Source organism: Spermophilus citellus (assembly GCF_964194105.1).
Source record: "Spermophilus citellus genome assembly, chromosome: 15".
Classification (NCBI taxonomy): Eukaryota; Metazoa; Chordata; class Mammalia; order Rodentia; family Sciuridae; genus Spermophilus; species Spermophilus citellus.
This window is the reverse complement of record NC_138195.1, coordinates 71,171,464-71,199,199: the sequence shown is the minus strand read 5'-3', so window position 1 is coordinate 71,199,199 and position 27,736 is coordinate 71,171,464. Positions and strand designations below refer to the sequence as shown.

At 39.0% G+C, this 27,736-nt stretch overlaps 1 protein-coding gene across 2 annotated transcripts in view; it reads left to right on the top strand.

The window, feature by feature from the left end:
- The first annotated feature begins 6,551 nt into the window (after positions 1–6,551).
- Positions 6,552–27,736, top strand: part of FBXW4 (F-box and WD repeat domain containing 4) — a 90,369-nt gene continuing 69,184 nt past the window's right edge. The window contains exons 1-2 of one of the 2 annotated variants that reach the window (XM_081267542.1): positions 6,552–7,307; positions 27,554–27,653. In XM_081267542.1, the coding sequence (XP_081123668.1) occupies positions 6,601–7,307; positions 27,554–27,653 (807 nt within the window). In that variant the 5' untranslated portion in view covers positions 6,552–6,600. The remainder of the gene's footprint in view (positions 7,308–27,553; positions 27,654–27,736) is intronic. The other variant, XM_081267541.1, reaches the window with a different exon arrangement.

Below are 27,736 nucleotides of genomic sequence, written 5' to 3'. Positions count from 1 at the left end.
TAAAAAGTTCTCTCTCTCCTCTCTCACTCTCTCTTTAAAAAAAAAAAAAAAAAAGAAAATGAACCTTTCTAGTAAGACTGTTAAACTAGATGATTAGAATTTATTATTATTATTTTTTTCAGTGCTGAGGATCAAACCCAGGGACTTGTGCATGTAAGCAAGTGCTTTACCATTGAACTACACCTCCAGCCCTAGATGACTAGAGATACATAGCTTATTGAAGATGATTTACGAGACATTATTTTTACTTTTTTATTCTGCATGTGAGGTAACTGGATAGGGTTTCATAATATCATGAATCTGTTATAGCTCAGGAGACACACTGCTTTCATGAATCAGTTTTTGCAAAGACTTCTCTGTGGTCAGAAAAGACTAAAATGGGCTTTATAACAACTTCAATTTTGGGGCTGGAGTTGTAGCTCAGTGGAAGAGTGCTTGCCTAGGATGTGTGAGGCACTGGGTTCGATTCTCAACACCACATATATAAATAAAATAAAGGTCCATCAACAACTAAAAAAAAACCTTCAATTTTTACAGCTAGCTTCAGCAAAAGTGAGGCTCTAAGCAACTCAGTGAGACCCTGTCCTGAATAAAATACAAAATAGGACTGGGGATGTGGCTCAGTGGTTGAGTATTCCTGAGTTCAATCCCTAGTCACCCCCCCCCCCAACAAAACAAAACAAAACAAACAAAAAACAAACTTCAATTTTTAGTACAGTTTTAAATTTACAGAAAAATTGTGAAGATAGCACATATAATTTTTGTATATTCTTATCAACACACTTTATGTTACTATCGTGTATTTGTTATACTTCATGAACTGATTAGATTTCCTTAGTTTTTATCCAATGTCCTTTTAAATTTCTTTACGGTCTCAGGATCCTGTTTAGGATACCACATTACATTTAGTTTATTATATGTCCTTTGGCTCCTCATGGCTGTGACATTTTCTCAGACTTTTCTTGTTTTTGGTAATCTTGACAATTTTGAGTAGTACAGGTCAGTTATTTTATAGAATTATTTCTCATTTGGAATTTGTACAATTTTTCTCATTATTAGATTTTAAAAATTTTTCATAATTCGATTTTTTTCTCTATTATCATGGGTTCTGGGGAGGAAGACTATAGAGGCAAAGTGACATTTTTATCAACATGACTCATCACTGTTGATGTTGACCTTGATCATCTGGCTGAAGCAGTGCTTGTCCGGATTTCTCTACTGTTAAGTTGCCCCTCCCCCTTCCATATTGTATTTTTTGGAGGAAGTCACCTTGTGCAGTTCTCAAAGGAGTGGGGAGTTATGTTCCACCTCCTCAAAGATGAAGTATCTACAAATTATTTGTAATTCGTCTGCATGGGAGAAAGCTGGGGTATACTCAGTGGTAGAGTACGTGCTTAACATTCACAAAACCTGGGTTTAATCCCCAGCACCAAAAGAAAAAAACAAAAACAAAAAAGGACTCGCTTAACTAAATTATTTCTTATGCTTAGGTATAAACATCACTTATCTTTTTTTTTTCCCCTTAAAAATGGTTATTGAAACTTAGAAATGCAGGAAGCATATAAAGCAAGAGCAAATAGAATTACCCTTAATTCCAACTCTAATCATCAACATAGCATTTGTCATTTCCTTCCAGTTTCTCTGCATAAAGTAGCTTTAAAAAGTTTTTTTTTTTTTGACAAAGAGTTTGGTTGTTTTTCGGTATTGGGGGATTGAACTTGGGGATACTTTACCACTGAGTTACATATATCCCCATCCCCAGTCCTTTTTATTTTTATTTTGAGACTGGGTGGGTCTTTCTAAATTGCTAAGGCTAAGGTTGGCCTTGAACTTGAGATCCTCCCAAACAGCTAGGATTACAGCTGAGCACCACTGGGCTGGAAAGTAACTATTTTAATCCAACATTTGCTTGAAAAAGTTTCATATGAACAATTTTTATCTTTAAATTTGACAAAGATGGTAGATTCATATAAAAATAGCAGATCTTGGTAGCATTCCTAAGCAAATTTCAGAATATTTACCAGTAATTATTTATGAAAACTTTTTAGACTCTTTTTCTTTATTTAAAATAGTATAAATAAGACTTGAAGAAATTTGGAGACTTGTTAAAAACTCAGGCAATGATCTAGGCATCAAATCTCCAATTTAATTGGTGATTTAGACTCATGGCAACTTTTTATTTTTGAAAGAATTATTATCATCATATATATATTTTTAGTAAAAATGCTATGTTTATTAAACATTTTTATAGTTCATTTCAATGTATATTCAGAACTATTCCTGCAGAAGTTAAATTTCAGACATCTAATTTAGGTAATTGCCTCTTGAGTAAAACAAAGAATGACAGTCTCAACATAGAATTTATTGATTTTGTAAAGGTGATACACAGTTATAATATAAAATCAAGCAATATAGAGAAGTACAAAGTAAAATCCAAAAATTCTGTTACTTAGAACCATTATTAACATTATCCTACAAAAAGCACTCCTTGTATAAATTATAAAAAGTCTCATATAATATATGCCTTACTGTTACTAAATTTAATAGAAGTGTTAAATTTTGTTAGATAGTGTTTAACAGAAATGTTACTAAATTTAACTATTTTGTTACTAATTTTTTTGTACCAGGGATTGAACTCAAGGGCACTGAGCCACATCCCCAGCCCTATTTTGTATTTTATTCAGAGACAGGGTCTCACTGAGTTGCTTAGTGCCTTGCTTTTGCTGAGGCTGGCTTTGAACTTGCAATCTTCCTGTCTCAACCTCTCCAGCCACTGGAATTACAGATGTGCACCACTGTGCCTGGCTTTTGTTACTAAATTTAACAGAAGAAAATGAAGCTGAAGCAAAATGAAGGAATCACCAAACTTTAGTTAAATGTTCTTTGCTAAGATATGTTAATTCCTATGAATTCCTTTCAAGTTTTGTAAAAAAGATTATGAAAAATATTAGGAGGTTGAGTATCTACAGGATTAACTCCTTTTCTCCGTTGTTGGGGATCAAACCCAGGATCTCATAAATGCTAGGCAAGTACTCTACTACATCTCCAGTCCCATGATTCACTCTTAAAAAGTAATTGAGCCAGACATGGTGGTGCAGGGCCTTAACAGCAGCTACTTGGGAGATTAAGGCAGGATAGCAAGTTCAAGTCCAGGCTTGGCAACTTAGGGAGATCCCGTCAAAACAAAAATTAAAAAGGGATGGTGGGGCTGGGGATATGGCTCAAGCGGTAGCGCGCTCATCTGGCATGCATGGGGTGTTGGGTTCGATCCTCAGCACCATATAAAAATGAAATAAAGATGTTGTGTCCACCGAAAACTAAAAAATAAATATTAAAAAAAATTGTCTCTCTCTCTCTAAAAAAAAAAAGGGGGCTGGGGATGTGGCTCAAGCGGTAGCGCGCTCGCCTCGCATGCGTGTGGCCCAGGTTCGATCCTCAGCACCACATACCAACAAAGATGTTGTGTCCGCCGAGAACTAAAAATAAATATTAAAAAAAAATTCTCTCTCTCTCTCCCTCTCCTCTCTCACTCTCTCTTAAAAAAAAAAAAAAAAAAAAAGGGATGGTGACCAGGTGTGGTGGCGCACACCTGAATTCCCAGTGGCTTGGGAGGCTGAGGCAGGAGGATCATGAGTTCAAAGCCAGTCTCAGCAAAAGCAAGGTGCTAAGCAACTCAGTGAGACCCTGTCTCTAAATAAGATACAAAATAGGGCTGGGATGTGGCTCAGGGGTTGAGTGCCCCTGAGTTCAACCCAGTACCCCCCCACCACCCTTCCCCCCCTAAAAGGGATGGGGATGTTCACATCCCATGCATGTCAACAATCACCACTAGGAATGTCACTTATATGGACACAGAAACATAAAGGACTTAATATATCTGCACCTAAAAGTCCTCTTTAAGGTGGACTTCCACCATAATTTAGAAGTTTTTATAAAGCATTAAATTCTACTTTTTAGAATTTAAGAACCCAGTGGTGTTTAACCACTAATCCACATCTGCAGCCCTATTTATATTTTATTTCGAGACAGGGTCTCTCTAATTGTTTAGGGCTTCACTAAGTTGCCAAGGCTGGCTTTGAACTCACAATCCTCCTGCCTCAGCCTCTTGAGCCACAGGGATTTATAGGTACGTACCACTGTGCCTGGCTTGTTTTTTATTTTTTAAAAATGTTTGGGACAAATAGTACCTCCAAATAATAAAATATTTGCTAATTTTCCATTTGCCTTTCTTCCTGTGTAGTGAGTACTTTGATTTACTTTTTTTTTTTTTTTTTTTTGGTACTGGGAACTGAACCCAGGGGTGCTTTACCATTGAGTTACAACCTTAGGCCTTTGTATTTTTTTATTTTGAGATAGGGCCTCACTAAGTTGCCAAGGCTGGCCTTGAATTTGTAATCCTCTTGCCTCAGCTTCCCAAATCAATGGGATTACGAATATAGGCCACTGTGCCTGGCAGGACTTTTTATTAATTTTGGAGATCATTAAACCATGAATTCTAGCCTAAACAGTTCACCTGATCTGTAGCTTGGGTATAGCACAGTGATTTGATATTTTAAAATGATAGTATGATTTCTCCAGCAATTAAGGCAATACGGAATAAAGGATAAAATATACTTGTTTGTGGGTTTTAATCCTGACAATTTATATTGAGTTAATTAAATAATTTTGTTTTTGTGGTTTGAAATCTCCACTAAAAATTAGGTATAATCAATATGGATGAACTACTCAGCTTTACTATGTGTAAACAAGGGGTTAAAAAACTCCAAAAAAGTTACAAACATGTCAACACAAATAAGAACACAAAACACAAGAATCATGTTATATTTATTTCTAGCTTCCTTCCAGAGTGCCTCACAGTACACAAATGTAGTGAGATAAAACAACAACAACAACAACAACAACAAAAACATTGAATTGATGAAAACTTCCTTCTCAATTTGCAGTGTTCCTATCTTGGTAGCCTTTGACCAGTCTGATACCTAAGAATAAGTCAATTTCTTTGTAATGATCTTTAAAAGATGCTCTAAATTCTTTGGTTATACCGAAATGTAGTAGATATTGCTTTTAATAAACCACTGCCTAGAGTTTAGAAATCATTTTCTTACAAAGCCTTTTTAAAATGTGTGTGTATGTCTATTTGTAACAGGATTTGACCTGTAACTGTTATTGAGAATTTTCTTCAAGGAGTTCAAAGCATTTTACAGGGATCATCTCATTTATCCTTCGAAAGTAAGGCAGAGGTATTATCTCTATATAGACTAAGAACACTAAAAGGCCAAGATAGGTGGGGTTTTTGTTGTTGTTTTGCTAAGATCAAAAAGTAAGTCTAGGGCAAAGCCAGATTCCGGTCTGACCTTGTTACATGATTCTTCTGTAATACAATGCTGCAGCTTCCCCTAGTCTTTCTTTGGCCATGCTGAATGAATCATTTTCAGAATTGATTTCTCACTCATTCCTGTTCCCTGAAAATGGGTATTAAGATGTAGGTAAATACAAAAGAAAATTCCTCAGTCCTTCCCATATTGCTTTGGGGTACAGGATACCAGATGGGAGAGGCATCTTCCTCCCTTCTTCCAAATCTTACTATGCAACCCAGTGTTACCTCATAGAAAAATAACTCAGAAAAAAAAAAAAAAAAAAACAATAACTTGGGCCACAAATGCAAGTCACATATATAATTTTAAATCTTCTAGTATTTACATTAAAATATAACTCAGCTAATATATCTAAAACATTAACACTTTAATATGTAATCAATATAAAATTATTAATGCTATTTCACATTCGTTTTCTTGTATAAGTCTTCAAAATCTGGTATGTGTTTCATACACTTAGAGCATACTTTAATTTGGACTAGCCATATTTCAAATGCTCAGTTGCCATGTGTGATCAGAGGGGACTCCTTTGGACAACACAGGTTTAGAATTAGGCCTCAGTGGATCTCTCTTCAGACTGATGCGTGAATGGAACTGGTGATACAGGAATCATGAGTGACCCTGGAGGATAAGAAGCACTAGCTCTGCTTTTTGCTGATACATGACTGGGGAGTTATGGAACTAGTAGATTGCAACCTCTCAAAATGTATCTAATGATACAACTTCACTGTTAGGACCTCGGTTCACATCCTATGTGAGAACTCCAGCAACTGCAATGGAACCTGTCAAATTCTAGGGCTGCAGTTTCCTGGGGCTCTGGTATGTGGCCTGAGGAAAGGAAATACCACCTGGGAAAGAGAAAGGTTCCGTGAGGGGAAGGCCACTCAACTAGGCGCTGCTTGAGGGCAGGGGCTCCACCTTGGTGCTTCCTGAAGGCGGGGGCTCCCTTTGTTGCCTTAGATGGGGCCTTTCAGCAAGCCTCAGAACCAGCTTGATGATTGAATGCAAGTGCTTCCACCAAGTGCTCCGGGAGGCCCTGGGGATGGGGATGTCAGCGCCCAGGCCCGCACCCCGAAGTGGCTCCACCGCCGCAGGTGTGAGGGGCGGGCCTAGGCCTCAGCCCGCGCCGCCCCATGTGACCCGGTCCGACATGGTGTCGCCTCCTCCCGGGGCGGCGGCGGTGGCTCGGGCTCGGCTCCGCGTTGGGCCGGCCCCGCGGCCGCTCATGGGCAGCCAAGGCCGCTCGGGAACCCCCGGGAACAGCGGGCCGGGCGAGGGCGAGGGCGGGGAGACGAGGGAACTGCAGGAAGCGAGGGTCGTGCGGGGGAAGCGAAGGAAGGGGAAGGGAAAAGCCGGCGCAGGGCAAGGCGGAAGAGGAAGCGGGGCGGAAGGGAAGCCGGGGCTGCAGCAGGCGCGGGAGGCTGCGGGGTCGTGGGTAGAGGCAGAAGCTGGGGCAGGCCGGGGACGGGACTCAGAGGGAGGCGGAAGCGTGGAGGAAGGAGCGGGAAGCATCGAGAAGGGAGATGAAGGGAGCACAGGGGCTGGGAAGGAGGCACAAGGAAGACTTGATGGGAAAGAGGAGGAACGGAGAGGCAGGACTGGGCGGCGGGAGGATGCCAGGCCGGGGAAAGCACAGGGACAAGACGGTCAGGCTTGGGGCGGCATCGCAGGGACAGGAGCGGCCATGGCGGCGGCAGCCGAGGAGGAAGCGGCGGCTCGGGAGCCCGCTGCCCGGCCGGCTGCGGGGCCCGCGCTCTGGCGCCTGCCCGAGGAGCTGCTGCTGCTCATCTGCTCCTACCTGGACATGCGGGCCCTCGGCCGCCTGGCGCAAGTGTGCCGCTGGCTGCGGCGCTTCACCAGCTGCGACCTGCTCTGGCGCCGGATAGCCCGGGCCTCGCTCAACTCCGGCTTCACGCGGCTCGGCACCGACCTGTAAGCGTCCGCTCGCCGCCCGCTCCCCGCCCCGGGCCGGCCAGCATCCCGGGAAAGGGCGGGGCGCCGCGGCCTGGTCGGCCCGGGGCCGTGTCGCACCCCGAATTCCGAGGCCCAGACCGGGCCTCCGCCGAGACCCCTCCCCGAGCACTCTCGGGATCCAGTGCCTCTCCTGTCCAAGGTCCCCATTTTAGGAAGCCCCCAAGAGCATCCCTCAGTCAGCACCCTCCCCATAGGGCGGCTCTTCGCAATTACCCATCTTAAACACTCCCTTGAGCTTTTAATTGTGGCCTTTCGCGGACCTTTGACTGCCCCGGTTCCTCAGCCCAAAGCACCTAGGACCCGTGGTCTGTCATGCTTTGGACGATTTCTCCAATCCAGGTCGAGGACCCAGGTTCATAAGTGGTCTATCAAAATGTTTTTGAGGATGTTCATTGTCCCTACTCTCTTCTAAAGGTGGTTAGGCTCAGATAAAATCAGATATGAAGAAAAAAGACTCAGGTCCTAAAAGAAAGCACTTAGTCCCATTGTCAACATAATTTATGACTTGATACAGGCAGAAGGACCCAAAAAGCGTGCCTGCTTGAGGCAGGAGGCTGGATTAGTTCTAGGCCGTGTCCTAGGTGTTGCGGTTTGGCCTGTTTTGAGTAGGGTATGAGACCTGTAAATGAAAACTTTACTGAACAGTTAAACTGTTAAATAGAAAGGGGGAAAATGTATGGAATTGGAATAAAAGCTTTCAGATTGCACACACTCTATTCAATTATAATAGAATAAAGTTAAAGTTTTTAAAAACATAATCAACCATTTCCATTTAAGTTTTTTCAGTTGCACCTCCCCCATCGTCGCTGTCTTACTGATCCTAACAGAATGGGTGCATAATGAATAATTTAATACATTATTGGGTAACACCTTTATTAAGATTTCACACACCATATCATACATTTGTCTTTTGAATTAATTTCTTAGGATAAAATTTCAGGATAGGTGTTATTGGATCAAAGGTTATGGCTTGCAAAGTCGTTGGATCAAGTTAGGTATACCAACAAAAAAATGACTGAACCAATTTCATGTGAGAATTTAAAAAAAATCTTTGCTACCTCAGTGTTTATCTGATGATATGTCCAATTTGATATTTTGTATCTCTTAATCATGGCAAGGATAAATATCTTCCTACCTGTTTGTTTCACATGCGAGATTGTCTCTTCTAACTCTTTGCGGATTTATTACTGGGGTCTTGATGTTTTTCTTATACATTTGGAGTTTTTGTGGATCACAAATGTTAAACTCTAGCCTGTCATCTTTGGTGCAGAAAATTTTTTTTCCAGTCAGTTCTTTTTACTTTACTGGTTTTGTCTTAGAGAAGTTTTATACTTTATTAGAATCTGATATTATGATTTTTTTCCCCAAAACTGAAAGTATATAATTCTCCACAGACCTGATAAATCTCTCTGATTTGTCACTGGCTTTCTTATAACTTGATTTTTTTTTTTTTTTAAAGAGAGAGTGAGAGGAGAGAGAGAGAGAGAGAGAGAGAGAGAGAGAGAGAGAGAGAGAGAGAATGAATTTATTTTTTAGTTCTAGGTGGACACAACATCTTTGTTGGTATGTGGTGCTGAGGATCGAACCCGGGCCGCACGCACGCACGCACGCACGCATGCCAGGCTAGCGCGCTAGCGCTTGAGCCACATCCCCAGCCCCTGATATATATATTCATTTCCATACCATTTTAAATATTGTTGCTTTTTTGATGGAGTCTAATATCTGTTAGAGTTTGATTATACTTTTTGAATTTATGTGTGTCACATCTCCACATCTACTTGATTCCCAACCAAAAAAATTTGTGCCTTTTTATGTATTTCTGTGGGTTTGTACCACTGTAAAGTTCTTGTATATCAGTTGTTATTCTTGTGCTTCTAAGTATCTTATACATTTGATTATTGTTCCAAACGTCATCTTTTTTTCAGTATGTTTCCAGCAGAGTATAATTGATGTACAGGATTACTATAAATTTTGTAAATTTTGAATCTGATCATTTTGCTTAAGTTTTTCTGTTCTATTATGATTTGTTGATGATAATAATTCTTTGGGGTTTTTTTGGTGGGTGTGTGTGTGTATGCCATCTTGTCAAAAATAGTAGTTTTTTTTTTTTTCTTGCTTTCTTATCAGAGTAACTCTTTCAAAGAATATTATCAGTTGACCTATAGGAGAAGTTGGTTAAAATGATTGGAACCCAAGCTAACTAACCCAGGCAAAGTTTGGCTTTCTATTGCTCCTTACTGAGACTGAATGAAGGAAGGAAAGAATTGGTGTTTATTTTTCTTTCCCTTTCAAATGTTCTAAAAGAGACTTTAGTAGGAATAAGTCTATGTTCTGATAGTGGGAATAATAACAAAATGAAAATGAAAACAAGTTTATGGTGTAAAAGAACTTTGAGACTGCCAGATCTCATTATGGCTTTACTAGTTTTTAGATGTGTGTGTTTTGATTTCTTGCCTGTGTCCTAGCATGAGATATCACCTGCCTTCCAGGGAAGTTGTTTTGCCATAGCATTTGATAAAGAGCAGGGTCACTGCTCATTTTTCTGGGTTGAGGGGACAAATTATGTGTGTTACAGCAGGTGGAGAGAGTTTTGCCAGTGTGTTCTGCTTCTGGACAGCTGCAGAGACTTAATAAACCACTAAGAGAGGAGATCGTCATCCCTGGGGAGAGAAACTTGTACCCCAGGTCTCTTAGGACATCACGGAACCTGGGCCCAAAGTACAGTAAGAGTATGACTACATGGATAGCACAAAACCTGATTTTTATCAGAAGCCACATAACCTCACTGGCTCTGAGTTTTATCATCCATAAGAAATGGCTATAACATTGCCAATAAAATGAGGCTTCAATATCATGTGCTAGCATCATGTTCATATAATAGTCACTCAATAAGTTGTTGTGAAACAGAACTTTTTATTTGCTTGACTTCTCCTATAAGTCTGTATATGGCAAAAGTGGGGATGGTTATGATTTGGAGGTGCTGCCTAATTATCTCCTCCCCTGAATTAGTTTCTCTCACCTGCCCTAAATGTTTTCACAAACATGACAGCCCAACCTGTGGGCATAGTGCCTGTGCTCACTGCTCAAGAGTCTTCTGATTCTTAGGAACACAAACTGCTAAGGTTTACTGACCTTCCGGCCCAGGGCAAGCCCTGTTCAGTTTGGCTCTTCTAACTGATCATGGCTTTGTTGAGTAAGATGAACTGCTTTGGTTCCTTGTGATTTGTTAATGGTCTTATACTTGTGCTTGAAGGCATTTGGGCCACTTTAAAACCACAAACAAATAATTTGCTTCCCTTTAGGCCTCTTGCCCAAATAGTGAACACTAATAGGTATCCTGAGCTCTTCCCCTCCCCCCCCAAGGGGACACAGATATGAGTGAGTCAGTCATCTGATTTAAAATCAGATGACTTTTGTTTGAAGGCTTTATGAAGCCTGAGGGAATAGAAAGATCTTGAATATAATAATAAAAAGGCAATGTTTCTTTCTTTTTTTTTTTTTAAGAGAGAGTGAGAGAGAGAGAGAATTTTTAATATTTATTTTTTAGTTCTCGGCGGACACAACATCTTTGTTGGTATGTGGTGCTGAGGATCGAACCCGGGCCGCACGCATGCCAGGCGAGAGCGCTACCGCTTGAGCCACATCCCCAGCCCAAAAGGCAATGTTTCATACAACAATCTTTTAAGTTATCCCCAAAGAATAGAAGTAAAACTAGCCTACTTTAGTGTACAGGAACAACATAGTGGAATTCAACTCTGTCAGTATAAAATGCAGGTTGAATGCAAGAAGTAGAGGGATGACCAGTGAAGAGCAGAGGTGCTAACTGCAAATTCTGATACTGTATATCTGTGCATATGTAAGGGTATGTGTGTATGTGTGTGTATGTGTATATATATATATATATAAATAAAATAATACTTTGCCATTTCTATGCTAAAGAAAACTTGATCTCCTTCCTCCCTAATTAAGTGCTACATATTTTCAAACAGCAATTCCATTTTAAATACCATATAAGCAGTACCTGGGTGCAAATGCTGTCTTGCATTTGCCTGTGATAGATTTGCCTGGAATTAAAAATAGGTGTTTGGGGAGTGAGGCTTCTGAGGTGTTTGCCCTGGCACGCACACTCATTCCTCCTGCGGGGTCCTATGGTATTGGAGCTCTTTGAGGCTGGGGACCAGAGGTATCTATTTCACTGATGATTAACATCCAGAGTGGTAAGATAGACACAGATAAGTAGAGTGTGTTTGTTTGTTTTTAAATGATTGCACCTAAGAGCTTTTTTTTTTGGGGGGGGCACCCAGAAAGCATAATACTTCTTTTCTTAACTCTGAATGAAGAGGCCATTGATGACTGGTTTACGCAGAAGGCCTAAACTGTATTTTTCAGAGAACAATTAGCAATTCCAAGTAGCTTAGGCTTTCTCCTTCCCTTTCCTGAGTTAACTAGGGGTAGTAATTTGTTCTCTAGATCACTGAAAGGTTTCATTTATGGATATATTGTCTTTAGCCATTTTGGAAAGACTTTTTTTTTTTTTTTTTTTTTTTTAATGGCTCTGGGAGTTAATAAAAGGTAGGATTCAGCTTACATGCTCAAAATAAATAAAACAATGCACCTGTGGAGGAAGCAGGAAATGGTCAGTACAGTCATTACCTTCAAGTGGAAACTGGAAGAATGGAAGCACCTTCTCCAAGACAGCAGGAATATAGAAGCAGCCTGTGTCCTTTGCAGTATAGTAAAATTTGGTAGTGGTGGTGGGGTATTCCTAGCTTCCAAGGCAGAAACATGGAAAAACCCAAAGTCTTCACAATCTGCAATATAAATTCATATTGTAAAGAGATCTCTGAAAGTATTTCAGTACCCCATTCTTTAGTTTTCTGTGTCTAGAAACTTCACCTTAGGTAAAGATTGTGTTTGAGCTGCTGAAATTCAGCTAAAGTGAGGTTGCTGAGTAGGCATACAGTTTTTTTTTTTCAACACAATTTTTTGAGTGTTTGATTAGAAAAGAATTACCTTTGTGTGACAACTTAACATTAACTGTGCGTTGACCTAGCCTTGGATTAATTTCTGGTCCTGATTATTAATCATAGAACAGGGAGAAATTCAGGTAGACTCTTCCTGAGGCCAGGTTCTGGTGAATTTGAAAATTAAGATGAAGAGGAAAATGGGAGGAGAAAATTGGGTTTTTAAATTTCAGTGAAAACTGATACCACCACCCCATTTACAGAGACAGATTTTTCAGAATTTTTCTCAGGTGTCAACCATCAGACGAGATTGAGAATACAAAGATTTGGTTTCCTTTTGAGGAAAGTCCTTCCCATTCTGTGATCTTGCTCAGATTTGAAAGGGATTCAGATGGAATGCCAGTTGTAACCAAAAGAAGCAAGATGGCATGCCCATTAATATGTGTATGAATCCCAAATTATGTGAATACTCAAGTTGTTTCTAAAATTGAATGTGACACTCTGGAGAAAGAATTGACCTCTTACTAGAGGGTTGGCTGCCTTGTCTTAACTTATGTCAGTTCTTAATTTTCTCCAAACTGTTCACACTGCCCTTCCTGGAAGTCTGGGCCACCCAATGGGCCCTTGTGCCTGCTCCTCTTTAGCGCACAATTAATTGCCAGCACATTCTTTCTTTTTCACTTTTTTTTTTGGTATTTGACATGAGCTCAAATTGCTGAGAAAGGTGACAACTGTGAAATGAAGACAGGGCTTAGAGACACCTTAAAAAATACATGCAAAGGCTACTAAATGACAAGAGCAGACTGCCAGGCTCTTTCAAAACATCACCACGTCTGTTGACTTTCCATTCCTTGTCCGTAGCACAAAATTGGAGGTCAAAGAATCATAGGAGTTAGAGATGGAAAAGACATTTGGGGTCAGTCGGTTCATCCCTCCACCTTCTCCCACCCCTGATTCCAAATAATTCCTTACATTATATTTTCTCCCCCTGGCTCTTGTACAGTTTTCACGGTCTTCACTCAACCCCAGCCGTCACCTTTGGGGAATGATGCTGGAGGTTCTATCCAGTTTCACCTCAGCAGAGAGAGATATTGCCTCTGCCCCCAGTTGACATTCGTGAACTTCTTTGTTGGTGGTCTCAGATGAGAGGCTGAAGGCTCACTAGATGTCTCCCTCTTGCCTGGTGATGGGCTTTTCTAGACGGAGTTGAAGAGCATAGTGTATGATGATACTGGGTAAAGGATAAAGGAGTACAGGTATTCCTAGACTTTTGTCTTTCACGTCCCTTGCCCTGAAAGGAACTTTTGTGTGCACAGGTGTGTGATATTGGGGTAGATAACCTACACTGAAAGAACTTACATTGAACAGGAATTTGATAAGAAGCCTAACTTGGGAATTGGTGGATTAAACAAACAAATAAAAAATACCAGCCTGGCAAAGAAATAAAGAAAGGGAAGAAATGGAATGTACAGAAGCTTCAACTTGAGTCAAACTGAGAACAAATGGATTGGAGATAAGTATTTTGAACTGAGGACACTCTTATCTTTGTGGTCTCCCCTACTTTAAGAAAGCACAGAAAGAGAAGTTTTATGCTCACTGGCTACGTGGTTTAGAAGAGGGAATGGTCATTTTTAGAGGCAGCTTTGGAGGGATACCCCCAGCTCCCCCCTCTTGTTCCAGCAGCTGTTGGGAGCAGTCCGAAGGGGGTATTATATTTCTTCTGGTAACTCTGCCAAGAATGAGAGGAAATCCACAATCTGTGGGTTTTTTGGGGGGATGGGGATGGGGTGGCAGGTGATGGGACAGGGAAATTAAATTGTTTTATAGTATATATGTTGAGATACTTTTCCTGGAAAGCTGTTTTCACTGAAAGAAATGATATTTCCCTTGCTCACTAACTGTAATGAGTTCCTCTCTTTAGAGAAAGGGAAGTAGTCTTTGAGTACTTTTTCATCTTCTCTGTAGTTCCAACCTTGACCTTCTGTTTCTTCGAAATTTTCTTTAGAAAGTCCACATTGTAAAGAAGAATCAAGATTCATACATGGGTGGTGTGTATTCGGAGGGGGCTCCCTCCAGAAGTGCATTGCTGGGAGAAGCTCTTATTCATCTCTCATCTTGGTTGCAGTTAGTTTGACTTTATCATAGTAGCCTAAAAACTGGAGATGTGAAAACTGGCTGGGTGGCATCTGGTTCATGTTCTCTTCATCCCTTTATCCAGGCTGGGAAGACAGTAGGATTTTGAAGTTTGGCCACTTGGGGTCAGAACCTGTTTTGGTAATTAATATGGCACACAGTTTCAAGATTAAAAACAATAAAAAAAATCCCTAGGAAGTGGAGCAATGTAATTACTCCTCACATTTCAGATGGGGAGTCCAGGGAAAAGTTATTTTAAAGGTAAGAGAACAAAGTCTACATCTGAATTCATGATTCAGAGGGGGGCCTGTTCACAGAAAAAAAAAATAGTGGCATCTTTCTTGCTATTGTTTATTTTCAGAAAGTGCTAGATCAGCCTTTCTGAGAGTTATATTGTGGGATTCTTTTTATTATTATTTTATTTTTAGTTGTAGTTGGACACAATACCTTTATTTTATTTATTTATTTTTATGTGGGGCTGAGGATCTAACCCAAGGCCTCACACATGCTAGGTGAGCACTCTACCACTGAGCCACAACCCCAGCTCTATTGTGGGATTCTTAAAAAATTAATTCTGTAACCAAATGAATGTGGAAAATGTTGCACCACATCCCCTCTTCTGGGGATCATAGTACCCATTGGTAAATTTACCCATTGGTAATTTGGCCATTGGTAAATTAAAGGCACCAAGAAGTCCCATGGTAGAGGGATCTGCTTCATTTTGTTTTAGTCAGCATTGTCCAAGATGTTGTTACTATTTTTTTTGGGGGTGGGGGGGTTTACTGGGGATTGAACTCAAAGGCACTCAACCACCGAGCCACATCCCCAGCCCTATTTTGTATTTTATTTAGAGACAGGGTCTCACTGAGTTGTTTAGCACTCTGCTTTTGCTGAGGTTGGCTTTGAATTTGTGATCCTCCTGTCTTAGCCTCCTGAGCCCCTGGGATTGCAAGCCTGTGCCACCATGCCCAGTTCACGATGTTTTGATCATAAATTTTCCCTTGTTTACTATCACTTAACATCTGACAGAACATATGCACTGGTCAAGTGCTTGCAAATTATAGTTCCTGGTCAAAAACAGGAGGAAAAGAATGTGAACGTGGCACAACTCCAAATCTTAAACTCATACATATAAAGGACCAGGATTATGCCCAGTGCTTCTGAAACTGTTTGACATGAGGATCCCTTACTAAGAGACTTTATGTGCTTAGATTCTTTCCGTGAGCCTCTCTAGCATAAAAATTTGGAGGCTTTGGTTGAATTATTATTTTTTGTTTGTTTTGGACAGTACTTGGGATTAAACCTAGGGTCTCTCTGCCACTGAGCTAAATATCCCTCCTTTTTAATTAATTAGCTAATTTAATTTTGAAACAAGATCTCACTAAGTTATAGGCTGACCTCGAACTTGTAGTCCTCCGGCCTCAGTCCCCCAGTTGCTAGGATTACAGGCAAGTGCCACCATACTTGGCTCCTTAGTTTAATTTTTGAAGATGTGGTGTATTACAGTATACCTTTTTAGGGAGAGCCTTTAGAGCTACCGGTATTGTTGGAAGTATGACTTGCCAAAGGGAGATCCTTTTTTTTGTATGTGTGTGTGGGTTACCGGGGATTGAACACTCAGGTGCACTTGGCCACTGAGCCACATCCCCAGCCCTATTTTGTATTTTGTTTAGTGCCAGGATCTCACTGAGTTGCTTACCACCTTGCTTTTTGATGAGGCTGGCTTTGAACTCGAGATCCTCCTGCCTCAGCCTCCTGAGCCACTGGGATTACAGGCATGTGCCATTGTGCCTGGCAAAATCCATTCTTTTGAGAACTCTCGCTTAAGCAGTTCCTAAGTAATATTTATCAAATATTTATCTGCTAGAGCCATAGTTCTCACTTTTTATGTCTAAGACAAACTTGTATGATGTTGGAATTTTATTTTTTGGTGCATTATAATTGTACATAGTGGTGTGATTTATTATGGGATTCATTATGCCATATTTGTACATGTACATAATTTGATCAATCTCATTTGCCAGTACCTTCCCTTCCTCTCCCTTTTCCCTTCCCTTAATCTACTTATTCTACTCTACCGATCTTCTATTATTATTATTAGTAGTAGTAGTAATAGTAGTAGTACTGGGGATTGAACCCAAGGGCACTTTACCACTGAGCTACATCCTTAGTCCTATTTATTTATTTATTTTTATTATTTTGATTTTTTTTAGGTGTAGTTAGACACAAAATCTTTATTTTGTTTATTTATTTTTATGTAGTGCTAAGGATCAAAGCCAGCGCCTCACACGTGCTAGGCGAGAGCTCTACTGCTGAGCCACAACCCCAGACCCCTTTTTATTTATTTTGTATTTTGAAACAGTGTCTTGCTAAGTTGCTGAGGGCCTCACTAAGTTGCTGAAGCTCTACTTGAACTTGTGATCCTCCTGCCCTCAGCCTCCTGAGTTGTCCTGGGTTTACAGGCATGTACCACTGTGCCTGGATTATTATTATCTTTTTAATTAGTGCACTATAATTATATACATAAGTGGGGCTCATTGTGTTATATTCATAATTTTGTAGATTTCATTCTTCAGTACTTCCCCATTTCCTCCCTCTTGGTCCCCTTTCTCTACTCATATGGTCTCTCTTTTAGTGATGTTAGAATTTTGGATAATGCATTAAAAGATTAAAGGTGAAAGTCCTTTTTTAAAAAAGCAAGTTTTAGAAAATTTAAAATTTTGTACATGATTATTTACACAGTTTACTTGTTCTTCCTTTAGTGCGTTGCTATTGAATAGAACTGTTTATTGTCCTGACCTTATTCTCTTATATATTTGGGGCAAAGTTCATACATGTTCCTTTGAACATGCTATCTTCCCCTTATTTGAAGCAAATTGTATCTTGGGTCACATTGTATCTTAGTGTCTGTCAGAAATTCCCCTAATAGTATGTATCACTGAATGAAAAAAAATTCAATTCTATAAATTATTTAAAATCTGATGGCACAGAGAGTTTACCACTCATCCACAGAACGCTTATTAAAAGCCACTTTTATTTTTTTTTTAAAGAGAGAGTGAGAGAGGAGAGAGAGAGAGAGAATTTTTTAAAATATTTATTTATTTATTTTAGTTCTTGGCAGACACAACATCTTTGTTGGTATGTGGTGCTGAGGATGGAACCCGGGCCGCACGCACGCCAGGCGAGCGCGCTACCGCTTGAGCCACATCCCCAGCCCTAAAAGCCACTTTTAGAAGTAGTAAGTTGTGTAAGATTTTATCCTATGGAGTTTATGTCTAAATTGGATAAAAAAGATGTATAGCTGTGAAAAGCTAGCAATGCCTAGTTTTCTGGTGATGACATGGAGAGGAATGTTTAGAGGAGTCACAGAAGTAGAGGCTTTAGTTTGATCTTGAAGAATTGGTGAATTTGACTAGTTCCCAGAGGAGGACAGCAAGCACTGTCAGGGATAGAAGTAGGCTGGTGCTGGCCATGTAAGTGAAGGTGTGGATACAGGAGAACATAGAGAAGAGGCTTGGCTGGAGTCCAGTTGTATGGTGTGGTACATGGAACATAAGGCTGGTGGATAAAGAGGGTTGGGCTGGGGATGTGGCTCAAGTGGTAACGCGCTCGCCTGGCATGCGTGCGGCCTGGGTTCGATCCTCAGCACCACATACAAAGATGTTGTGTCTGCCGAAAACTAAAAAATAAATATTAAAATTCTCTCTCTCTCTCTTTCCTCTCTCTCTCTCTCTCTCTCTCTCTCTCTCTCTCTCTCTTAAAAAAAAAAAGAGGGTTGGCATTTGGGGGCCTTTCAAAGGAGATGTGGGTTGGCCCAATCAACTTCATGTCCTTCTGTGCATGTCCCTGTCCCCTACATGTTTTCTACAGTCTCACTTTACCCTGGATATTAAGGCTATTTCCTGTTCCTTAGCAGAATGGCTAGCAATTTAACACTATTAATTATTTTTCATTGATTTTTTTTTGAAATTTAATTAGACTTAATTACAACAGATTTCTGAGTCTGTTGGGAGATTTAATCTAATACAAATGTAAATGAAGAGTCACAAGTTTCTCATCTTGGGCTGCTTAAATACTTGTACACTAAAGCCAAATTCTCAGTATTGGTAGAACTGGTGGGTACAGGCAATATGGGGGAGAAATCTGATTTCTGGAGAGATAGGAAATTAAAAACAGAAACAAAAACAAAAACTGTTAAAATCTCAAGCCTCAAAGCATCATTTTACTTAGACCATTGCCCCTTGACATGGTCTTGTTCTACATTTGTACCTTCCTTCCCTGAGTTCCAAATTGGCAGGCAGTTAGGCTTATGACAGTCATGCCAGTCATACTATTAGGCAGCGCTGGTGGCATCAAGGAGAATCAAGCTTCAAGATGAAGCAGGGAGCCAAGTGTGCCTGAAATCCCAATGGCTAAGGAGGCTGAGGCAGGAGGATTGCAAGTTTAAAGCCAGCCTCAGCAATTTAACAAGGTCCTGAGCAACTTAGCAAGACCTTGTCTCAAAAAAAGTGGGGAGGTGCTGGGGATATGGCTCAATGGTTGAGTGCCCCTGGGTTCAATCATTCCTGGTACCAAAAATAAATAAAAATAAATAAATAAAAATTAAAAAAGATGGAGCAGGGAAGGAAACTGATCTGTGTTCCAGGAGTTTTCTGATTTTAGAGATTACTAGATTTAAGACCTCTCTGATATATCCAACTTTCTTCCTGCTTCTCCTAGCCACCATTCTTCAGACTAAGTTTATTTATTTGCTTTTGGTTTTGGGGTGTGAGTGAGGAGAGGGGATTGATTTCTGTTCTTATGGACTCACTTGCCAAGATTTTAAGGGGCCAGATAACTTATTGTGGATGTATGTTGTATTATTATTGTTTAAAATAGGCCAGGCACCTAGGAATGCAGTCAAACTAGGAATGCAGTCAAATGGTGACTACATGCTGGAAAGCAGAAAAGGAAGAGGCTTAGTGAAAAAAGGAGCCTGAGGCAAGAGAATAGGGCTGGGAAAATGTAACTTCAGCCAGGCCCACCACCAGGTTAGAGATTCCTCTGTGCATTAACAGCCACAGGCAAATTTATTTACAGGGCACTAATAATTTTTTTGAAGGGAGCACTCTCACTTTACATCAGTAACTGTATGGGGGAAATGGCTAGCCAGGGGGCCATATCAAGGGTGGGGTCAAGAGACCTTACAGAATTCCAAGGGGCACCTGCTGTCATCCACTCAGGGACTTTCTTTTGCTGCCTTGTTCTCCCTTTGGACAATGGCAGGTTCCTGCAGGGTGAGAGAGACTGTTTTCAGAGAAAGCAGACTTTCTTTTTTTAATTCCTCCTGATTTTTCAGGTGCTAAAGCCAATAGAAATATAAATGGAACTTGATTAATGGCTTGGGAAACTAACCATCAAAGACAACTGGACAAAGAATGAGAAAGTTGATTTGTTAAATGCTTTAACCAAGTTAAAAGTCAAGTGGAATAATTCTTTCTCAAGTCAAAGCCAAATGGATTGATTTTTTTCTTAAGTCAAAATTTGATTTGAGGGACTAAAGCCAAGTATTTGATTATAGCATTCGCTTTGGGAGAGGATGCCTGCACCTGCTGTTTGGTAGCAGTTTCTAAAGTTCAACTTTGAAAGTTTCTTGCTGCTGTGATCAAGCCTTCAAGTGATCAAGTGTCATCAAATGGCAGTTAAGTGACCAGGGAGATAAGAGAAATGTTGTCCTTATCCGAATTCAAGAAATATGTGAATTCTTTCTCCCTTGCCATCTTCCTGCTATGATCCAGAATATTCAGTTTTTAGTTTCATCATCTTCACCCGTTCATATAGACCTAACTCAAGAGAAGAGGAGCAACTGTCAACAACCTTTCTTTTTACATCCCAGAGAGATTTGCAGATAAGAGTTGTCAGAGCAGTCTATTCTTTTTCAGTAAGAGGTCAGTTCTTTTGGTCCATCCTCTTTTTCTGTCCTAGGTTCTCTCTCAATCTGGCAGTGAAGATTGCTCTCTAGTAAAGTGAAATCAGGAACTACATTCATCCACTGGGAGAATTCAGTGAAAGATTTGTCTTAACATGTGTATGCCTAGTTCTAACCATTCAACCTAAAAGACAAAATGTTTGATACAAAAGGAACAATTTCTGAAAGTTACAACTAAGTTAATTGGAGGAAAAAAATTATTATTAGCTCAACTTTTGTGATGATACCATTAGTGAATATTAACTCTACATTTATTTTTATTTATGTAAAAATAATTAACCCCCTTTGAAGTAATTCATACCTTTACTCTGTTTTAGGTGTCATCTTTAAAACACCTCAATTGTGTGAAATATTATCTTCATTTCATAGGCAAAGAAATGGACAATTAGAGAAATGAGTTACCTGGAGGTGTATAATACACAGTGGGATACAGATTCCGGTTTCTTGAGCCTGCTTTCTGTGCTTTATGTATAACTTTACTTAATCGATATAACTGACAACAATTATTGTCCTAAAGCACCATTTGTTTACATCTTCTGACCTTGTTATTTATGGAGACATAATTTTGTATAGTGTCTCCTCACTTCTACCTTTGCAAATTTGACTTAGTTTTAAAATGGCCATTAGGGGCTGGGGATGTGGCTCAAGCGGTAGCGCGCTCGCCTGGCATGCGTGCGGCCTGGGTTCGATCCTCAGCACCACATACCAACAAAGATATTGTGTCCGCCGAGAACTAAAAAATAAATATTAAAAATTCTCTCTCACTCACTCTGCTCTCTCACTCTCTCTTTAAAAAAAAAAAATAATAAAAAAAATAAAATGGCCATTAGTTGCCACACAGTAGTTGTTTCCAAAATGTTTTTTCTTTTTTTAAAGAGAGTGAGAGAGGGGGGAGGGAGGGAGAGAGGGAGAGAGAGAGAGAGAGAGAGAGAGAGAGAGAGAATTTTTAATATTTATTTTTCAGTTCTCGGCGGACACAATATCTTTGTTGGTATGTGGTGCTGAAGATCGAACCCGGGCCGCACGCATGCCAGTCGAGCGCGCTACCGCTTGAGCCACATCCCCAGCCCTCCAAAATGTTTTGCATTTTTCATATTGTCATTTCTAGTGGCAGTATATTCCATTGCATTAGAATGCTGCTCTCCACAGACAGGCTTTTGGGCTCTTTCCAGATTTAAAGTCTAATATATTACTGCAGCTATAAATATCTTTGCAAAAATGCATTTTTTTCTTTTGAATTATTTCTCTGAACTAATGCTCAAAGAATACTAGATCAGAAGTTATCATTTAATGACTTTTATCTTAGAACTCCTTTTTCAAAGATGGTACCAGTTAAACATACCACCAGTGATTTGTAAATCTAAACCTTTTATAGCACCAAAAGTTAGTCGAGTCTTTCCACCTATTTGATGTGAGACTGTATATTAATAATTGTTTTAAGGTACATGTCTGTAAACTAGTGTTATGGGATGTTTCCCCCAACATTTTGTTATGTGAACACCATGTGACTGTTCTAAAACCTCTGCTGAACATGGATGACTGGTACTGGAGGTAGAATGTTTTCTTGATATATTTTTATCAGTTCCCTAAAGGTTTTTCCCTTACTCTGTTGCTTTTGTTTTCATAGTTCCCCCCCTCTGTGCAGTATTTAAAATTTAATAGAATCAAACTTGAGTGCCTTATAATTGATAGATTTCTATTAGTTGTATAAACAGGAAACGGTCTCTGCTTTTTTGGAGACTATATATATTTCATTTTTGTCTAATTAAACTATTTTAAATTGACTTTTGTTGTTTTGAATTTATTGAATTTATTGTAGTATGAGATGGCAATCTAAATCAGATTTTTGTTGTTGTTGTTTTATTGATAAATGCCCACTATTTGTTTATTTATTTATTTTTGTGTTACTGGGATTGAACCCTTGAACCCAAGAGTGCTCTACTACTGGACTACATCCCTAGCCCTTTTTATTCTATTTTGAGACAGGGTCTTGCTAAGTTGCTCAGGCTAACCTCAAATTTGGAATCCTCCTGAGCGACTGGGAGATTCCACACTTGGCCATAAATGTCCAGTTTTATCAGTAGTATTTATTGTTGTTATTTTTTTGTTGTTGGGGATTGAACCCAGATGTTTCACATGCTAAGCTTGTTCTACTACTGAGCTACACCCCTATTATTATTATTATTATTTATATTTTTAATTGTAGATGGACACAATACCTTTATTTTATTTATTTTTATATGGTGCTTGCTGAGGATTGAACCTAGTGCCTCACATGCTAGGCAAGCACTACTACCACTGAGCTAAAACCCCAGCCCCCACCCCTATTATTTTAAGGAATATTTTTCTTTTTAATATTACATTGTAGAAAAAATGGGAAATATGGAAAAGCACAAAGAAGAAAATAAACCATCTGAGGTTGGCTATCCACAGTTAACTATTTTTATTTTAGAGTATATCATTCCAGTGTTCTTTTTAGACATGTATATTCTTTTTCCCTTTCTCCCTTCTAATAAGGGAGAAAGGGAAAAAGACTTAATAACGATAATTAAGTAATGATTTCTTTTTTTAAAAATTTTTTTTGGTAGTTGTAGATGGACACAATACATTCATTTTATTTTATTTTTTGTATGTGGTGCCAGGGATCAAACCCAGTGCATCACGCATGCTAGGCAATGCTCTACCACTGAGCCACAACCCTGGCCCCAGTAATGATTTCTTTTGTTTGAAATTTTACTTTTTTATATATTAAATTCATATCAGTTTAGGCCATTTGTGGCTTTCTCTTTTGAAAATCAAAGACGGTTTGCTTATTGCCTATTTCTAAATGTCTTATAATTGAACTGAACTAGTAATAAAGGAAGCATAATTGCTCTATCAATAAACACTCACTGATCCTAGTGTGGTGATGTGCTCCTGTAATCCCAGTGACTTGGGAGGCTGCGGCAGGAGGATTACAAGTTTAAGGACAGCCTCAGCAACATAGTGAGGCCCTAAGTAACTTAGGAGACTCTGTCTCAAAAAGTATAAAGGGGCTGGGGTTGGGGCTCAGTGGTAGAGCATTTGCCTAATATATGTGAAGCATTAGGTTCAATCCTCAGAACCACATAAAAAAATAAAGGTATTGTGTTCATCTACAACTAAAAGAATATTTAAAAAAAAGTAAAAAGTTCTGGGGTTGTGGCTCAGTGTCTAAATTCCCCCGGATTCAATCCCTGGAACGCCCCCCCCCCCAAAAAAAATAAAAAAGAAAAAGTTAAATGTCTGAATGGATATAATACTATAAGTGAAAAAAATATAAATTAGAAAAAACTTTACAATCAAATATACAAGAGTCTTTATAAACTAACAAAAATAACAATCATAAATCTAAAGTTGAGACAAAGAATGTGAACAAGTATTTCTCAGAAGAAATACTAGTGGCTTTTAAAATTTTGTTTTATTTTTGTTTGCAGTACTAGGAATTCAACCCAGGGTCTCACACATGCTAGGCAAGTGCTGTACCACTGAACCAGATCCCCAGCCCCCTACTAATGGTTTTTAAACATATGACCAGATATTCAGTCTTTTTCATAATTAAAAAATACATGTTTAAACAGGGAGGAAAATAAGTATTTTTTTACTTATTAGAATTACAAAGATACTGACCATGTAATCTCACCTGTAATCTCAGTGGTTTGGGAGGCTGAGGCAGGAGGATCGTGAGTTCAAAGCCAACCTCAGCAATAGCGAGGCAGTAAGCAACTCAGTGAGACCCTGTCTCTAAATAAAATACAAAATGGGGCTGAGGATGTGGCTCAGTGGTTGAGTACCCCTGAGTTCAATCCTTGGTACCCCCCGCAAAAAAAAAAAAAAAGGAATTAGATAAAAAGTGTGAATATCATGAAAAATAAGAAAAGACTGGAAACTGTTTTAGGCCAGAAGAGACTAAGGAAACATGGTGACTAAATACAATGTGGAATCCTAGATTGGATCCAGGAACAGAAAAAGACATTGGTGAAGAAATTGGTGAACTCTAAATAAAATCCAAATTTTATTAAATGCTTCAGTAATGTACTAGTGCTAATTTTTTAATTTTTACAAATATGTAAATAGTTATATAAGATGTTAATATTAGGGCTGGAGTTATAGTTCAATGGTAGAGCACTTGCCTAGCACGTGTGAGGCACTGAATTTGATCCTTAACACCACATAAAAATAAATAAATGAAATAAAGTTATTATGTTTATCTACAACTAAAAAAATACGTTAGCATTAGGGGAAGCTGAATGAAGGATATATGGGCAATTTGTATAATTTTAAACAAGTTAATATGCTATTGAAAGTGAAAGTTGGTTCGTCTTGTTTTGGATAACAATTTGTCAGTATCTACCAGATTAAAAATGTAGAGTTTCCTCTGACCTATTCAATGCCATTTCTAATATTTTTCTCTACATGCAAATAAAGATACAAAGGTATTTTTTGCCATATAGTTTGTATTGGCAGAAGTCTGGAATTGATTCAAATATCAATAAGTAGGTGGCTGATGGAATAAATTATGATTGAATCACACAATGAAATTCTGTGCAACTGTTAAAATGAGATAGATCTAAATGTATTGCTGTGGAATGACTCCCACCATATATTGTTAAGTGAAGAAAGCCATGAGTAGGATAGTGGACTACTGTTGTTGTTGTTTTTAAATTAAAATGGGATAGATGTAGGAATACATGCACTCCAATATATATGCACCTGCAGTGTGTAGTTGCCTCTAGAAAGGAGAGAGAATCTTGGCCATTTGTTAGGAGAGTGACTTGCCTTTTCATTGTTGACCTTTCATACTATGTGCATTTTTTTTAAATCCTGTGTGTTCATTATTAACCAAAATAATTAGTCTATACAAATAAATGAAAGAAGGCAGAGTATGGTTTATCTAGAAATGGTTAGTATCTTTCTGCCTGCCAAAACCATCCTTTCTAATGTACATCCATTAGAATCTTGAAAGCAAGACTTTCTTGCTGGCTTTTAGTAAAGCATGATAAATATGAATATATAAATAGAGGTTTGGAGAAATGTGTCTCTCTCTCCTTGGCCACTGAATTTTGAGGCAGACATGGCAGTTATTACTGTGTGTCTCAATCAGTGTACCTTGCATTGTCCAGTGGAGTAAGCCAAGGAGACAGGAGAGATGTGGTGTCCTGAAATGGGATTTTCTAATTGCCCATGATTTCAAAATTCTATCTAAAGGTGTATTCTCAAAGAGGCTTTGAGTATTTTTTCCCATCTACCCACTCCAACAATGCCATTCCTGTTGCTGGTGTGTGCTCTTCTGCTGTTTCCTTCCTCATCCAAAAACAAACAAAAACCAAACTATATTTCCTCTCTAATATTTTTTGAATGAAAAATTTTAAACAGAAAAAAATGAATTGTACAATGACATCATATACTTACCACTTAGATTCTATAATTATTTGGCTATATTTGCTTAATCATGCATTTAAAAAGTAAGTTGCAGATACCAGTATACTTTACCCCTAAACACTTAGGATGCATACATATAATTTACTAGAGCATATTAGATTTTTTTAATATTTATTTTTTTAGTTGTAGTGGACATAATACCTTTATTTTATTTTTATGTGGTGCTGAGGATCCAACCCAGCGCCTCCCACATGCTAGGTGGGTGATCTGCCTCTGACCTGCAACCCCAGCCCAGTTTATGGGTATTTTTTTAAAGAAAAATTCATACATAGTGAAGTTATATTTGAGTAAAACAAATGCTCAAATTTTAAGTAGATCATTTGATGCAGTTTTTTTTCATTCTTTCTTTTTTTTTTTTTTTTGGTACTGGGGATTAAACTCAGGGGCACTCAACCACGGAGCTGCATCCCCTGCCCTATTTTGTATTTTAGTTACAGGGTCTTACTGAGCTGCTCAGTGCCTCCCTGTTGTTGAGGCTGGCTCTGAAGTCTCAATCCTCCTGCCTCAGCCTCCTGAGCTGCTGGGATTACAGGCATGTACCATTGTTCCTGGTGATGCAGTTTTGATGAATGCATACACACCTGTATAACCCAAACCCCTTCAAGATATGGAAAAATTTCCACATGTTCCTTCCCAGTTAGTCCCTTTTGCTACCCTGGTGATAATCAATGTTCTGATTATCTTCATCATTGGTTAGATAACCCTTTTGTTAAATTCACATAAATGAAATCATTAAATATGAACTATGAGGTTTCTTTCATTCATCATAATGTATTTTGTTACTCATTTGCATTACTATATACATTTGTACTTCTTTCCTTTTTTGTTGCTGAGAAGTATTCCATTATGTGAACATACCACAGTGTATTTATCTATTCTCCTGTTGGTGAATTCCTGGGCTATTTACAGCTTTTGGCTAATATGACCAAAATTCCTATGAACATCTGTAAGTCTTCTTTTGGACATATATTTTTATTTCTTCTGGATAATTACTAGTTCATATATTTAGATTTATAATGAATTGCCAGATCTTTTCCCAAAATGGTTGTACCATCTACCACCAATCTAGGAAACACCCTTATTGGTCTTTTAAAATATATATAAACATATACAAAGAAGATTTCTCCATCTGGATACAAGTCCTTTTTCAGATAAACATTTTTATGAATCTTTTCTCGCAGATTGTAGTTTGTGTATTTGTTTTAGTGAGCACTAGTTTTTAATTTTGATAAAGTCTAATGTATTAGATTTTTCTTTTGTTATTGCTTTATGTGTCCTAAGAAAACTTGCTCATGTGATAGCTTCATAGTTTTAGATTTATATTTATGATCTATTTTGTTTTTCCTGTTTGGTGTGAGGTAGAAATCATGGTCCTTTTTTTTTCCCTCCAGTATGGGTACTGAGGAATTCCAACATTATTTATCATCTATTGTCTATTAGATTGCTTTGGTATCACGATAGTTGTTTTTAGTAGTTTAAAGGGTAGGCTTTTCTTCTTGGCTTTCTTTGTTATCCAAGTATGGAGAAAGGAGAGTTATGCTTTCCTGGACTCCTAATCCCTCTACTTACATTTTGTTATATTCCGGATGTTCCCAAGTCTTGATTCAGTAAGCCCATAGAATTTTCTCCTCTTGGCAATGATTTGCAGTGACTGGATTCTCTGTTTTGTTTGGACATAGGATGAACAATGTCCCAGTGAAGGAACGGGTGAAGGTGTCCCAGAACTGGAGGCTGGGGCGCTGCCGAGAGGGGATTCTGCTCAAGTGGAGGTGCAGGCAAGTAGCCTTTTACTCTTTAAAATCTTCTTGGGACCAGGGGCTGGGGTTGTGACTCAGAGGTAGAGCACTTGGCTAGCATGTGTG